At 36.3% G+C, this 17,968-nt stretch overlaps 1 protein-coding gene across 1 annotated transcript; it reads right to left on the reverse strand.

Moving 5' to 3' along the window:
- Positions 1-1,001: 1,001 nt before the first annotated feature.
- LOC131151276 (uncharacterized) lies at positions 1,002-2,615 on the reverse strand. Its single transcript, XM_058102529.1, has one exon. The coding sequence runs from the start codon at positions 2,613-2,615 to the stop codon at positions 1,002-1,004; it is 1,614 nt and encodes a 537-aa protein (XP_057958512.1).
- Positions 2,616-17,968: the final 15,353 nt, after the last annotated feature.

Below are 17,968 nucleotides of genomic sequence, written 5' to 3' on the forward strand. Positions count from 1 at the left end.
TCAAAAATTCCCACAGATGAAATCTAGTATTATGACGAGGGCAAAAATATAGGAAGTGTGTATGGGTTGCGTGCAAGGCGCACATGCTAACTCCAAGAAAGATCATGGAAATCTCACCAAAGGAGTTAATGGACATTTTGTATGAGCATGGAAGAGGGTTTTTTTTTTTTAGAACCCTACTTAGTTACTCCGTCGATTTAACCTTTCGTAATGTTATACCCTATTTAAGAAAATTCGTAACTTAAAAAATCAATTGTTGGTGCAGTCAGTCAAATCTTTTTATATGATGAATTTTATAGAAGATTTAAAGCACACTAAATTGAGGAATGTTTCTTAAAAAATATATTTAAAAAAAAGTTAATTAATGCGCTAAAACATTCATTAACAAAATTTAATATGTATTCATTTACGGTAGGAAGTTAGTTAACTAAAGAAAACAAGAAGTTCAAAATGTTAAGTTACACAAATTATTTTCATAAGGCATCTCTGGCACCCACTATTATAAAATGTTCTCATTCTTTACTATAAAAAGTTTTTGAAAACTTTACTCTTATCATTCCATCGATATATATTTTAACATTGAAGTTATCTATCCGCTATTGCATTCTGATAATTTACCTTTAATTAATAAGATTTGAGGCCATAATCACTTAAAGAAAATAAAATAAAAAAATGTTTTAATTGCATTATTTTATTTAACATTATTCAGACTTTATTTTATTGAAGCATAAAACTTTTATATTAGAAATTTTAAGTTAGAATATTGAGAAAAATGAAAAGGAGCATAATTTTTTTTTTTTTTTTATAAATTATTTTAATGATTGAAAATTTCAATGCGGAGGATTAAGAGCCCGCAGGCGGAGCTAGTTCCTTGTTTACTTCTTGTGGTATTTGATTTACTGTGGTCTCAAATAATGGGGAAAATTGAAGGCACAGAAATACACAGGGTAAATAAATAACAAAACACTAACTCTGCCTCTGCAGTGTGCAGCCAGGTCCCTTCAAATGTACGATTCAGTAACAATAGAGGAGGCGGGGGGATGCATCCTTCCACTACCGCTCTTCTTTGGCCCCGTGGGCCGCCCACAGCTGCAAGAGCACTCGTACCCATATACGTTCCCAAAGCACGAGAACAAACCCCCGCCGCCGTCGCTGTGCCGCCTCGCACGCCGGCTGCTTCCGCCTCCGCCTCCGCCGCCGCCCTTGTCGCTTGACGGATAGCTCTCGAATTCCCCCTTGTCGTACACCGGAGGCAGCTCCGTCCGCCATCTCTCCAGCTTCGACCTCAGCCCTTCCACGCTTCCGTCCAAGCTCCACTTGTCCAAATTCCGCCCATGAGCCACCGGGTACATACCCTCTGCCACCGCCGCGGCCACCTCCGAAGCCGACGGCCCCACTTCAGACTCCGATACAACGGACCCGTTTCCGTACGGGTACGCCACTTTCGGGTGGGCCGCAAAATCCACTTTAGCGAAGGGCCTCACGCTCCCGTAATTTGTAATGGGCCTTGCATATGTTACAGGCTCTCTCAATTGGGCCAGGATGTCCGGCCCGCTCGTTTTCGAAATGGGCTTGTTTGCCTTCTCGTTTGCTGCTGCCTTGCCTTCAGGTGGGTCACCCATATCAGAGCCGTTGATGACTGAACCAGCGGCCTTTTTACTTATATGCTCTTTTGATCCGCCCTTGACTTCTGAGCCGTTGATTATGGAACTGGCCTTTCCACTTTTCTTCTCTCCTGGTGTGTCCATGATATCTGAGCCGTTGATTATCGAACCTGCCTTTCGAGTTTTCACCTTTCCCGCTTCTGAGCCGCTGACCAACGAGCTGGCTTTGCCTCTCTTCGCCTTCCCCACTTCTGAGCCGTTGATCATCGAACTCGCTTTGCCGCCCTTCACAGCATCCGAGCCGTTGATTATGGAACCTTGCCTCTGGAACTCAACATCGGAAACGCGCTCGCTGCGTTCGCTACGTGTTCGTCTGAGCTGCGGCCCAGCATAAAGAGTTGGATCAGCATTACCGTCACCGTTGACGTTGGTGTTGCTGTTGTTCTGGCGATGGTGGTGAAGAGTCCCGTGATTGTGGGTTTGTGGGTCGTCTTCGCCCATGAGATCGCGGTATCCAACGGCGGAGGATAGTTGGGTGTAGAGGGGCACGCTGCGCATGGAGCTGTCGAGGAGGGCGACGCCGATGTTGAGGATGCCCTGGGGACGGCCGGACGGGCGGCGGACCTGGAGAGCGACGAAGCGCATGCCGACGTGGGAGGGAGGCTGCTGGTGGTGGGGCTGATGAGGGCGGGACGGCGAGAGGGAGACGAGGTTGCCCACGAGGACGCGGACGGTGCCAACGTGGACGTCGCGGAACCAGTGTTGGGCGTAGATTTGGATCATGACGGCGGAGGTGTCGGCGAGGAGGAACTGGTCGTCGACGCGGAAGACAAACTTGTCGTTCCAGGTGGGGTTGCAGTGGCCGTGGGTGTCGACGCGGGTGGAGAGGCGGCGGTTGGGGTGGACCCAGGCGACGGCGTAGGTGCGCATGGAGCGGCAGACAGGGGCGAGGTCTTGGGCGGAGATGACATTGATCTCCAGCAGCTGAAAGGGGTTCAGGATTATAGACATTGTTGCAGCCGATGAAACGGTGGTGGCCGCTTGTGATGGAGGAGGAGGGATCCGCTCGCCGTCCGAGGGGAGGACGACGAGGGAGGTGCTGGCATCAAACTCAGGGGAGATGAGGAGGAGGGGGGGGGGGGGGGGGTGTTGGTGGTGGAGGAGGATCTTCTGAGAAGAAGGCTTCGCGAAATGAGAGGAGAAGTTAGTTATATCCATGAGGCTTTGACCACGGTCGCAGTCTGTGAGAGACAGGTAATTTGTGCAACATGCAAGTAACTTTCCAGGTCTAATTTTAGCTTAATTATTATTTAAACTCTGCTCTAATTTGTTGTCAACTATGAAATCCAACCTCAACAACACCTAGCTTGGCAAAAATTTTCAAGAAAGCTCTATACATTTCGAGAGCATTATTACAAAAAGAAAAATTTTAATTTGACTAGAATATTTTTTTTATTGGAAATATGAAATTTCTTATTACTTGTAAAAATTTCTTATAATTTTCTTACCATGGATAGCAAAATTTAATTTAATTTTTTTTCCAAGATGAGGGGGTGGGGTGTTAATTTTTGCTTATCTTTATAACACATGTACATGCAAAGGAAATTCCTTTCCCTCGTGCTTTTCTCATTTTTTAGAATATCATTAATAAATACTGATTGAGTAATGAATATAATGTAGAGTTTTTTACGGACATATTAAGAAAATAAAAAATAAAAAATACAAATATAAGTAGGTGGGAAAAAATTTACAATTTTGAACGGACTTTCCAAAAAGTTACAATATTGACTTTCCAAAAGTCGGTTATGACTAAAGCCCCCTCACCTATCCCCACCGCTCCTTCCTAAGGTAACTATGCGGGGCAGAAAAAAAAAACAAAATCGACCTTCCAAAAATCAGTTCTGAACAAAGTCTGCCAAACCTACTAGAATTGGCGTATTCCCAAGAGAGAGGGGGGGGGGGGGGGAATTGGGTATTTAAAAATTTGTCTTAGGTTCAATTAATCCAACAATCAGTATTACACAAACCTATGGTCTGTCTATGCAATTATAAACTCAATCATTCACAATAATAAATCACGAACATTCAAGTGCTGAAATTTAAATTGTAAAAATTAAAAGCAGATACAAGAAATGTTATCGGAGTTTGACTAATACTGCCTATGTCCTCGCCTCAAGCTAACAAGTAAGAAGATTCCACTAAGTTGCTCACTTCACAAGTGGAGCGACATCGTTTACAACATCTTACTAGGACGGTGCACCTAATTCTTTTAACCGGGTCTAAATCAGTTCGGAACTACTCACAGGGCTAGTCTTCCTTTTCCGACCATACGTCGAGAATACAACAGATACTCAAATAAAATATTTTGTACAACAAAATATGCTTTTAATACAAGCAGATGTGTACAACGCTACAACTTAAAATACAATCACGTATGATATGAAAAAAAGCTCAATATGAGAATGTGATTTTCACAAAAATAATTTTTGAATAAAAATGTGTATAGTGAGTGCTCAAAGATTTTATATTCAAATAAAACTTTTTCTCCAAAAATATTTTTCCAAATGAAGTGCTGGAGAGTCTAGGGTTAGGACTCAAAATATTTTTGCAAACACAAGCACGTGAGCCTTTAAATCTTACAATGGATGTGCAAGATTCACAAGCCAAGAATGATTTACTCCTAAGGATATTTATCAAATAAAATATGTGGGAGAAACTATGAATTTACTCTCAAAAGATATGAATTGAAAAATGAATGCAAGATGAGAGTAAAACAAAATGTCTAGGATAAATAAAACACTTGCTTTGAAAATGATTTTCAAAAATAAACAACAAAGAGAGGATGAAAAATGAGTATAAAAATTTGAGAGGATTTTTCTTAATGATTTTGTTAATCTCGCCCTAATTAAGACAAATGAATGAGTATTTATATACTTGAGGAAAAATATAACCGTTGGGGACACGGTGGTATTTTGGAAAAAGATTAAGTGAGTTTAATTAAAAATAATTCAGTTTAATCTCGGTAAAAATTGACCAACCCGAGAGGTTCGGTCGACCAGATTACTCTGTTCAATTGACCATGACATTTTTAAACTGAGGTTTTGGTCGACCATTCTTGAGGAGATTTTGAACCTCCGAGGTTCGGCCAACTAGGTCATTTTATAACTAGAGGTTTGGTCGACCAGGGTGTTGGGAAATCCCCACGTGGCAATTCGGTCGACCAGAGCTTTGAAGTTCATTTCAAGATTGGTCGACCAAATGGTCAACTATTGACCCTGGGGTGGTTCAGTCGACCGAAGGTCAACGTGTGTTCTGGTTCGGTCGACCGAACACACAAGGATTGTGCATTTAAGTCCTAATTCCCTTTTGAAGTCGGCCTTATTCACACGGTCATTACTTCTAAGATATGGGGGACTTTTTCATGCGATATTTTGGGACCTATGGTCAGTCTATGGTCTTTAAGCTTACCCTAAAAATCAGGTCCACCGAAGGGTGATTCTTAAGGTCTTGTGATTCCCTATGATTAGTCTATGTGTTGACCTTATTGGTCACGCCCGGTTTTAATTATGACAAATACTCATTGTATCAAATGGGTGTTTGAGGTTTTGTGTAGGAACTAAGATTGTTAAGATTAAGATGTGTACAAAGCAAGTAAAGCCTGAAGACCAATTTCTATTCAGCATTGTAATAAATTTCATTTAATTGGTCTGTAATAGTAACTAGGGCTCTGATTTGTAATAAGCTCACACACATCACATGCATGATAATACGTAAGTTTAAACAAACCGTGAGTGAGAAATGACCTTAGAAAGACCTTAGGGTTTACCTTTTGGTCGACCGACACCGGACTTTTTCGGTGTCTTAATTTTGGACATAAATGGCCCTAAGACACACACATTTGCACACATGTTTTCTAGACACTTGAATAGGGTTTGTATGTTTCGAAATGGAACCGAAATGCATACTTGGTGCACTTTCGATCGACCGAACTAGACAGTTCATTCTGCCCTAGTCGACCGAACCAGGCCTGGGTTAACAGTTGATCAAGGCCCTGGTCGACCGAACCAGGTAGTTCAAAAAGACCTGGTCGATCGAAACCCCCTGGGGTCAAATATTTGACCATCTGGTCGATCGAGACAAAAATGAACTCCAACTACCTAGTCGACCGAGGGTCCTCGGGAGAAATCCTAGCGGTCTGGTCGACCGAACCAGACAGTTCAAAATGGTATGGTCGATCGAACCTTGAAAAATTGAGAAATCGCCCTCTCCTAGTCGACCAAGCCCTTAATTCAAAATTCCGCTGGTCGACTGAACCATATGAGACTTGGTCAACTGAAACATTTTTGGTTGATCGAACCTCTCGGGTTGCCCTGATTTTTACCGCAGTTAAATATTTTTTAAACAGGGTTAAAATGCTTTAAACATCATTAAACTTCCCTAATAATACCCAATAGGTCCCCAATAGTCATATTTTCTCCCTTGCCTATATATATGAGATCATTTGTGAAAATAAAGTATGGATTAGCTACCTTGATTAAAGGAGAATTCTCTAAAAACCCAAAAGCCTATAATACTTATTTTTGAGCCTCATTCACTCATGCTTACCTTTTATTTGTGTCTACATCATTAGTAAGTGGATTGAGTGTTTGTTTGGAAAGGTTTGCTCTCCATTGTTCTATTTGATTGACACGATTTTATTTGAAAGCAAAACCTAAAGATTCTTAAGCGACTTTGGTTGATAAGTCTATCCTAAGAAGACTTTGATAGATCTTCTAAGCTTGCACCTTTATTACAAGATCTTGAGAAGATTGTATTTGTTTTTGGTTGCAAAATATTTTCAAAATACTTTCAAATATATAATGTGCTTTATCTTGATAAACCTTTAAAGAGATATTTGTTTATGTGAGAAAAATCTTTGTTGCAATATTCATTGATTCATATTTCTAGTTGAATACAAAGGTTAAACTCTTTTTGCAAACCAAACTTATGCATTGCTAGAACTTTATATATATAAATATATACATATATATTGTTTGGTTAATATCTTTGTTTGAGCACTTATATTGAATACATCTTGTGATACAAAGATTGTAGTGTTCGCACTCTCACGCATTGATTACAACAAAAGCAAATCTATTGGAGAGTAGACATCTTAAACCACACTAAGCTTACATATTAAATCATATTGTGGTGTATGTAATTGCACGTATCTGGGTACACATCTGCTTTACATGAAAGCATAATCACTGTATCACTTGATTGTAATACACTTCTGTTGTATTTCCAGGCGTGGCCTGAAGAGGGAGACTAGCCCTGGAATAGTCCCGGATTGGCCTAGACTTGGTTAGGAAAGTTAGGTGCGTCGTCCTGGTTAAGGCGTGTAGGTTGAGGTCAGCCCCACTAATTGACCTGGTTAAGGTTGAGGTTAGCCCTGTGCTAATTGACCTGATTGTAATCGGTGTCGCTCCACCCTTAAGTGAGCTATTAGTGGAATCCTCGGACTTGCGAGCTAGAGGCGGGGACGTAGGCACAGTTGGCCGAACCCCGATAACATATTGTGTGTTTGGTTATATTTCGTACTTTATATTTACCACACGTGTATGTTATTATGTGGATGATGTGCTTGATTTAAATTTCATATATTATATTTATCGGCATATTTGGAACTACATAGAAAGACCCTAGGTTGTAATAATTTGCCAACATCTAGTTTGACCTAGGAGAAAAGTTTAAAATTCTAATTCACCCCCCCTCCTGGGAATACACCAATTCTAACACTATGGTCATCACTGAGCTTTTATTCATATTATAGATGTCATGCAATTATTACAGACCAAATTAAAAAATTAAATGCAATACAATGAAATTCAAATGTCTTCTTTTTGATCCTTTGCTCTTCTCTTCATGGAGTATGTTGGGTATATGTGCATTAAGATCTGTCTTGGCCTCAATTTCCCTTATACCTTATGTGTGTGCTGAAATATAAACATGTTCACAAACTAAGAACACACATAAGATACAAATGCTTTGTCAACATCAAAACAAGAACCGGACTCAAAAAGTCAACAAAACTTGTCCCTGCTACACACACACACTCACACACACACACACACACACACACATATATATATATATATATATATATATATATATGAAACCCTAGGTAGGTAGGTAGCTATCTAGCTGCCTTTTATCCTTTGCTATTCAAATGCTTCTCACTAGAGAATCTATGTTTGTCTCTTTCATGTATCTGGGTTTCCTTGTTCTAGAAGAGCATTTTTGAAAGTTGGATGCTAGGGAAATATCTCTTGTTTTTCTATAAAAAGGATATTGTAGCCCTTGGCTACACACACACACACATTTACGGTCACTCCAAAAAAGGACTCCAAAGCTAGCTTATGAGCAAAGGAAAAAGAGAAAAAGGAAAGAAAAGGAAGAAGACTTCATGGAAGAAGGAATAGTCAAGCTAGAAGGAGGAGATGAAAGGATCTTCAAGAAGAGTAATCCCTAATCCTCATACTTCGTTATGTGGTTTTCATAACTACTCCAGGCTTGAGATTGATGGTATGCATAAGTGAATGATGAAAATTTCTTTAATCACATGCCAAAGTTAAGATTTTATGTATGAAGTGAAGATTTAATTTTCATCACATGTACAACATAAAGTTTTAGTTTTTATGGCAAACTTAACCCTATCAGGCATATACTAGTTGGCTTGTGTTTAAGAATGAAAGAATTATGCTAGGTATGAAGATGGCTCCAAAACTAAATTTTTTTTACACCATGCATGATTAAGGTAGGTCTAGATCGATCATAGGAGGTCAAGAATAACTAGAGAAGTAGAGAAAGGAGAGAAAGAAGAAAATCAAAGATTGGAGTGGATGAGAGAAAATAAGGGAGGGGATATTTTTCAAAATATTTTCACATGCATGGCTTCTTTAGGAGAGTCTAGGAGGCTTAAACAAGGTCAAGGGAATTCGGTCATAATGTTCTCAAAGGGTTGAAACACCTCCAAGATTGAAGAAACCATAGTTATTGCCATCATTGGCATGAGGTGTTTTTGCAGGTGTTGGGCAGTTTTGTTCATCACTACTAATTCTTTAGGGTTAAAGGAGTTGAACAATGATGAAACAGAAGCTTTAGGACAGTAAGGGAGGTTGGAAAACAACCAACATAGCCTAGGGTTTCCCTGTTTTCTTTAGTGAGATGCCAAAGAAGACAACTAAAAGGTTGATAAACGTACATTTATTTTAAGGTGCAAATTAGTCAACCGATCCATGCAAATCAATCGACCAGTCCCCTTTTTTAATTATTTAATTATTTTTTAATTCCTTTAATATGTTTACAAGTCCAAAAGTTTATTAAAAAAATTTTTTTTTTTTACATAGCCCAAAATTCTTTTGATATATGGGAAAATAAAAAAAATGTCCTTTTATTTTAGAAGCGGTTTCAAGATTTTTTTTTTATAATTTCTTTGTTATTTATTTTCTATTTTCTTCAAATTAGATATTTTAATTTTTTTTCTTAAATAAAATAATTTAGGAGTGTTCTTTTATGGTTTAGAGAATATTATGATTGTTTGGCTAATTTTTAGTTGATTCATTTACTTATTTGAATTTTAGTCACTTTGTGAATTATTAATTAATTAAAAAATAAAAAGTTGCATAAAATTCCAATAAAATACCAAAAAAATTGTAAATAGTTTCTAGAGATGTTTTGGAGTTTTGGGAGTGTTTTGGAGCTTGCTTGCATTTTAGATTAGGTTTGAAGAGTAAAGGATGTAAGAAAATTGAGTTTCAAAAGGATTCGTTGCATATTATGTATGAAATTTTCTATTCGTGAGTAAATTGTTAAAAGTTGAACTTAAATTAATTATTCACATGGAAAGATATTTTGATTTGGTTTGGTTATAAGATATGCATGTTTTTGTTCTAATTGAATTTGTGGTATAGTGAGCTGCAAGACTTTATCTAAATTGAGGACTAATTAAAATAAAGTGGCAAGAACCGTAATGAATACAACAATGGATGCCATAGGGGGGATGCAATGACACTCCTTATCGATTTTATTTGGGTAAGAGATGTCATACATTCTAAATAAAAAATACCATGAAAATGTAAGGTGGAACAATATTAAATGGAAAGTTAATGCTAATCAAAATGGGGGATAATGAATGTAGATTGGTGATTAAGCATAACTTTATTTGTATCTCGTAGAACGGGTGTATAGGGGGTGCTTTTGCATAAATGTACTCTCGAATATTGACTTTGGTACATAGGCCTTCGACAATTGCTTAATTGGACCCTAGGGATAGCTAGTTGATCTAATTAATTGGTAATAATTGAATAGGTGTACTAACCTTACCTAGGTTAAAGTAGGTTAGTGGCGACTCCGTTGACATGTTTTTGACCCACATCTTATTCCCACAATTCAAATTTCATAATTTCAATTTACCATTTGTGTCAAGGGAGTTCAAATTTACCCCAATAGAGGTAAAACTTTGGAACATGTTGACAATATTATTTTTGGTGTTACTAATGTTAATATGTGCAAAAAAACATTCAAATCTAATGAAAAATGAGTTTGACATGAGTTTTAATGGGAGTTGAATTATTTCCTTGGCTTGCAAATCAAACAAGGTCCTAAAGTAATTTACATTAGCCAAACTAGATATACAAAAGGGCTTCTAAATAAATTTGAAACTGAAAATTGCAAAGCTCGTACTACCCACTTGAGTAATGAAATTAAATTTGATTCAACCAAGAAAGAAAAGAAAGTGGATTATAAATTATACAGAAGTATAATTGGATCATTATTATATCTTATTAGTAGACCTGATATTATGCTTAGCGTATGCTTTTATTGTAGATATCAATCTAATCCTAGAGTATGCCACCTTATTATTGTGAAAAGAATACTAGGATATATTTTGGGCGTTGTTGATCTTGGTTTATTTTATCCTAAATAGGCTTGGCTTAAACTATTTGGTTACTCTAATGTTGACTCTGCAAGATCTAAAATAGATTAAAAAAAAAAAGCACTAGTGGAACTTATCAATTCTTAGTTCTTTGTGTAGTTAGTTGGTCTAGTATAAAACATAAGATTGTGGCACTTCGTATAATTGAAGTTGAATATATAAATGCAGGTAGTTGTTGTTGACACCATATTTTGTTTGAGGTTGATTTGCTAATAATCGAGTCAATTTATGTTTAATTGGGCAATTAAAGAGTGAGGAAAGTATGTTAAGAGCAATCAAATAGAACTATTGTCCCCTCTTTGGTTTTTTAGCATGCAAAATGTTGGTTTGAAGTAATTCAGAGCCTCAATTTTTTGTTTTAAGGTTCCTTGCCTATATTATTAGTTGGAATTGGTGTTATCTTTGTTAATTCAGGTGTAATCCCAAAAGGGGGGTGAATTGAGTATTTTAAAAATCTTTAAGATTAATTTACCACTTAATCCCTATTTCTATATTTAACAAATTAATTACAGGGGTTTGAAATTAATTCAAATTATTATCTCAATAAAATCTATTTTACATAATTAATTATCAAGTGCGTGTGAGGTTATTCAACATACACACATGCAATATAGGTAATGAAATGCGTTGCGAAAATTAAAAGGAGTAAAGGAAGAGAGAAGGCAAACACAATTTTTATGAGGTTCAGCCAACCCAGTCTACGTCCTCGCCTTGAGCAACCCACTCAAGGATTCCACTAATTACCTGCTCCTTTAACCGGGACGGAACTTCCCTTACATCCGCTGCTTACAAGAGGCACAACTTCCTCCTCGCCTGGTTCACACCCCAAACCGTGATTACAATATAGAATTTCAAATCTGCAAAACAACTCAATACTGTTTCTAACAAAGTTAGTGAGTACAATGGAAAACCTAACACATATCTATATGATAAAACTTGAAACTCAGTATGTATGTAACAATGTAAGTGTTATATGAATGATATGATTCACAAAATTTCCCTTTGATCAAATCTCCCAAAATAATTATATAAGTAAATGCTTTGGAGAACTTAGGGTTTTAGTTCAACTCACTAGATGCAAGAATACCGAAAGTGATCTTATTATAAAATTGGTCTTGAATATTATGAAGATCTAAGTTCTTGCTATCAAATAATTTGTGAAGTTGAATCACAGAATAAATGAAGGACTTTGAATATTGCAAAGATTTAAACACTACTTGTCACAACAAAATTTCTTACAAATATATATTGAGAACCTTTAGACTTTACAATCAAGTAGATTTCGCAATAACAAAATATTGAGTATTTGAATGAAAATAAGAACTTGAAGATCTTCAAACATTCAATGTTTAGAAAATCCTTTCACAAATAAATTTTTATGTAACAACACAAGATTCTTCCTTTTTCAATAAGAGTAATAGATGTATGAATATGAGATATGAAAAATCTTCAAGATATCTATATATTGAAAACAAAAACCAATCCCTTGTTTACCAAACTTCTGTCATCAGAGCTTGCTTTCAAGATGTGTAAATGAAATCCCTTCGAAAAGCTGAGATGATTTGCCCAAACTTGATGAATATAGTTGAAGTGCAGGCAAACGATTTGCAATATGTTCAAGTTTCTCAAGATTATCCAAAAAGTTGGGGCACTAGGGTTTAGAGGTTGATTATATAGGTAATCTTGGCCTTAGGATAAGTCTTGACCATTGGATCAACTTAATCAAGCGTATAACCCCGCGTGTTCTCTCTCTAAAGATCTAATTTTTAAACTTCCTGTGAGTTTAGACGACTGAAGATTAGGGTTCATACGTCTGATGTTCCTTAAAGTTTTGAAAAATTAAACTGGACACAGGGTCAGATGACTGAACTTAAGATTCAGACTTTTGAAGTCCCTGCTTCGGATGACTGAACTGAAGGTTCAGACGTCTGAAGGTGTTCTACCTGTTCTGTGTTTCAGCAATTAATTCTTCAGTCTTCTGAAGTAAAACTTCAGTCGTCTGAAATTGCATCTTCAGACGTTTGAGGGTAATCCTTAGTCGTTTAGGTAGTCCAACTTCAGTTTTTTTATTTTATTTTTAAAAAACATTTTTGCTTTCTTGTTTTGCTTCTTCATAAAACATTTTCCGGGGTTTTAAATAGAGTCTCTAAGTCAATGAATAACCCCTAAAAAATTTTCATGTGATGCATGAGTCCTAAGGTCAGTGTATGGTATATTTTGAGCTTCGAATTAAATCATATGAAATATGTAAATATATTCAGTTCTAAATACCCATTCCCATGACGATCTTGAATTTTCCGCTTGCATCTTCATTCATTTACTCTTTTATTTTCATGGATTGTGTTAAGTTGTATATCCTTTAATCCTCATGACTTCCATGACTTTCTAACCTTCCGTGCATGCTAAATATTGTTCATGTTCACAATCTCAATGCACAGATCAAATACCAAGTGATTTGTCATTATCAAAACAGGATTGGACTTATAGAGTCAACAATCTCCCCTGTTAGCTTTACCATGATCCCAATCAGTATTCTGAAGGTAGATGCACATCCCAGAAAGTGTAATTAACACAATTGAAACAGGAGGTCGTGTGGAATATGGTCCCTCAGGGAAAGGGGTCATGGAGTTATGAGCCATAAGTGAACTTTTTGCAAAATAACAGCTAGTCTATGCTACGTGGCTCTAATACCGATTATTAGTTTTACCGTGATCCCAAGAGGGGGGATGAATTGGTATTTTTTAAAATTTAATCCTTAGGTAAATATTCTAACACCAGTATATTCACAATCCTATAATCAATCTAGTGCAGGTAATGTAAATGTATACCAGAAAGTAAATGAAGCAATTTAATCAAACACACATGTACCAGAAAGCAGTAAAGTAAAGGTGACACACAGAAATGTTATCGAGGTTTGGCCAATTGCCTACGTCCCCGCTTTAGCTAACAAGCACAAGAATTATCACTATACTTGCTCACTTAAACGGGTGGAGCGGCACCTAAACAAACATGGTCAATTAGCACAGGGCTGACCTCAACCTTTACAACCAATCCTTACTAGGTTGGATTACTGCCCCCTCAGGCCACGCTTGGAAACACTCAGATTTTACAATCAAAGAATATTGCTATAGTGATTGTGCTTTCGTGTAAAGTAGATATGTACCCAAATACGCTTAGTCACATACACCAAAAAATGATTTAATATGTAAGCTCAGTGTGGTCTAATATTTCAACTCTCAAATATATTTGCTATCAATGTAATGAGTGCGTGAGAGTGTCGTGAGAGTGTTAACAAACAATCTTTGTATCTCAAGATATTCAATCAATGTGTTCACACAAAGATATTAAGCAAGTCTCAAAGATATTAATTAGTAGGTTATCTTAATCATGTGAATATTAGATAATGTATATGCTTGGTTTGAAAAATATATATAATCTTTAGATTCAGCAAATGATATGTAAATAAATATTGCAACAAATATTAGTATCACATAAACAAATATCTTTTCAAAACTATGTCGAAATAAATCACCCAAGATATTTGAGAATGTTTTTGAAAAAGTTTTTACAACCCAAAAACAAATACAAACTTCCTAAGTTATTACAACGAAAATGCAATACTTGGAAGTTCAATACAAGTCTTCTTAGGTGAGACTTATTAGCAAAGCCCCATAAGAATACTTAGGTTTAGCTCTCGTGAAAATCGAATCAATCAATCAAGGATGGGAGAGCAAACCTAATAGAACAAACACTCAATCAACTTACATAGGATTTAAGCAATCGAAGAGGGTAAGTATGAGTGATTAGAGTATAGAAATTGAGTAGTAGAAAATTTTTGACTTGAGAGAGAATTTTTAATTGGGTTTGCTAATCTTGTTTCTAATTTTCCCAAATGAAGGGGTATATATAGACTCCCCTAAAATTATAACCGTTAGAGACAAGGTTGAGATTATTAGAAAAGTTTTAATAACATTTAGTTATTTTAACCCTGTTAAAAAATAGTTAACCATGGTAAAAATGCAGGGTAGCCCGAGAGCACCGGTTGACCAGAACACTTTTGGTCAACCCAAGTTCATATGGTTCGATTGACCGGGCCAAAAATGAATTGCCTAGGTTGATCGACTGGACATGTATGTCCGGGATGATTTTTCCAATTTTGCAAGGTTCGGTCGACCAGGGTCATTTTGAACTAAGCATGTCGGTTGACCAGACCATTGAGTTCCCACACGTGGGAACTCGGTCGACCAGGTTGGTGGTATACAAATTTTTCTTAATCGACCAGGAAGTCAAAATGTTGATTTCAAGGAGGTTTGGTCGACTAGGGTCAAATGAGCTTCAGAAGCTCGGTCGACCGGACTGTGGTTAGCGAGTTGACCCAAATCGGGTTCGGTCGACCGAGGACAGAATGAATTGTACATGTTGGTTGACCGAAGGTGCACATTTTGTGCATTTTGGTCCTATTTCATTTCACAATCATCCTATTCAAGTGCCTAATACATACAAGTGCAATGGTAAGTGTCCTAAAGTCTTTTCTAGGTCCTGTTTTAATTATATTTTCAGTATGAGTTTACCTATTAGACCATGCATATGATGTGTGTGATTATTACAAGCAAAAGAACTAATTACTATTATAGACCCTTTAGCATAAATGAAACATATTACGACACATTAAAAGTGGGTCTTCAATCTTCACTTTCTTCCATGTATATTAAGACCTTTCAATTTAAGTTCATGTACATAATTTCAAATACCCATTAGATATAATGAGTATTTGTCATAATCAAAACCGGACATGACCTATAAGGTCAACATCCCCCTTTTTGATGATGACAAATATACGAGCAAAAATATAAAATGAATATAAAATGGTTATGCCTGACAAGGCCCCCCCTCAAATAATGCACAATCAAATATTCAATAATATGAAATATGCTCATACACAATTAGTTTTGCACGTATAACTCATGTACTTATGTACTTTTGCCAACTATTTTTGCTATAACCTTATATTCTTCTTCCCCTTTTAACATCAACAAAAAGGTATATAACAAAAATGTTTGGACATAATTAAATCTCAATTTTTTAAAATATGCAACCTTCAGTTTTCAAAAATTATATTGTAAAATATGTCTCCCTGTGTTAATTCAATTTACTTCTCCCCCTTGCTAATGCACAAAGTTGTGTTGTTGAATTAAATTGCAATGTGAACATGTACAGTGTGTCAAATTTCATAGACATGGATAAGCAAAAAAACAAACAGTCACTAAAGTTCAAAGGTTATGTGAGAATTAACATGTGTTAGTTAACACGCATTCATCATGATATGAGTTTAATACCAAATGGGAACAAATGAGCTGAATTTGAAATTTTTAACCAATTGTGAATATTAAGTGATGTTGCACCTCCTGAATTATGTCATCTAATATAATTCTAAGCAACTTCTCAACTATGCATCAGGCCTAATTTACCTCTAATTTGGATAAACCTATCATCCACAAGTGGTTTCGTGAATATGTCTGCCCATTGTTCATCTGTGCATACAAATTCAAGTGTCACATCTCTTTTTTGCACATGATCATGAAGAAAATGATGTTTAATTTCTATATGTTTAGTTTGTGAATCTAATATAGGATTCTTTGAGATGTTTATTGTACTCGTATTGTCGCACCTTATAGGAACTGTATCATAACTTAATCTAAAATCCATAAGTTGTTGTTTCATGTATATCATTTGAGCACAACAACTTCCAGCCACACGTATTCAGCCTCGACTGTGGAAAGAGCAATTGAATTTTGCTTCTTGGAAAATCAAGAGACTAAAGAATGTCCTAAGAAATGACATGTGCCACTCGTGCTCTTCCTATCCACTTTTCTACTAGCAAAATCAATATCTGAATAGCTAATAATCTCAAAGGATGTATACTTAGTATACCATAGTCCAAGTTCCACGGTTCTTATCAGGTATCTAAGTATTTGTTTGACAGCTAACAAATGTGACTCTTTTGGTGCAACCTGAAATCTTGCGCACAAATATACGCTGAACATTATGTCAGGTCAGCTAGCATTCAGATATAGTAAGCTACCAATCATTCCATGATAGAGCTTGACATCTACTGGTATACCTTGTTCATCTTTGTCTAATTTCAAAGAAGAGCTCATAGGTGTTCCTAGTATTTTTCCATCTTCCATATTAAAATTTTTTAGCAGATCTCTGATGTACTTCGATTGATTTACAAAAATTCCATGTTTCTCTTATTTGATCTGAAGTCCTAGGAAGAAATTTAGTTCACCCATCGTGCTCATCTCAAATTCATTTTGCATAGTGCTTGCAAAATCATTGCTCAAGTCTTTATTTGTTGCTCCAAATATGATATCATCTACGTATACTTGAACTGAGAGCATGTCATCTTTCTTAAACTTTATGAAATGAGTTGTGTATATCCTCCCTATGATAAATCCATTATCCAGTAGAAAACCGTTTAGTCTTTCATACCAAGCTCTAGGAGCTTGCTTTAAATCGTACAAGACTTTAGTTAGTCTATAAATGCGATATGAATTATTATGGTTTTCAAAACCTGGGGGTTGTTTTTCATAAAATTCTTGACTTATGTAGCCATTTAAAAATGCGCTTTTGACATCCATTTGATACAGCTTGAAATCTTGAAAAGCAACATAAGCTAAAAGCATTCGAATGACTTCCATTCTAGCTACAGGTGCAAAGGTTTCTTCAAAATCTATTCCTTCTTCCTGGTAATATCCCTAAGCTAATAGTCTTGCCTTATTTCTAACAACTATCCCATGTTCATCTTTCTTGTTCTTATATATCCATTTTGTTCCAATAATTATCTTATCCTCAGGTCTAGGAACTAATGTCCATACTTTATTTCTCTCAAACTGGTTTAACTCTTCTTGCATGGACATTACCCAAGATTCATCCTCAATTGCTTCACTCACATTCCTAGGTTCTTCTTGGAACAGAAAGGCAAAATGACTAATCATATTCCTATGTGAGGATCGTGTGGCTACTCCACGTAATGGTTCACCTATTATTTGATCAATGGGATGACTCTTTATGTGCTTCCATTCTCTATGTAGTTTATTATCCTCATTTTCAATTGGATTAGTTTCAGCAGATGGTTAATTAAATTTCATTTCCCTTTTCTGAATCATTTTCAATAGATAGTTTTTCAAATTCCTTATTTATCTTAATTTCATCTTCATCAGTTCTTTTAGAGAAGGGAATTGACTCATCGAATACTACATGAATGGATTCTATAATGGTTAATGTTCGTTTATTATATACTCTGTAGGCTTTACTATCTAAGGCATACCCTAGTAAGATACCTTCATCTGATTTCACATCAAACTTTCCTAAATGTTCATTGTCT

This window comes from Malania oleifera, chromosome 3, assembly GCF_029873635.1.
Source record: "Malania oleifera isolate guangnan ecotype guangnan chromosome 3, ASM2987363v1, whole genome shotgun sequence".
In the NCBI taxonomy this organism is placed as follows: Eukaryota; Viridiplantae; Streptophyta; class Magnoliopsida; order Santalales; family Ximeniaceae; genus Malania; species Malania oleifera.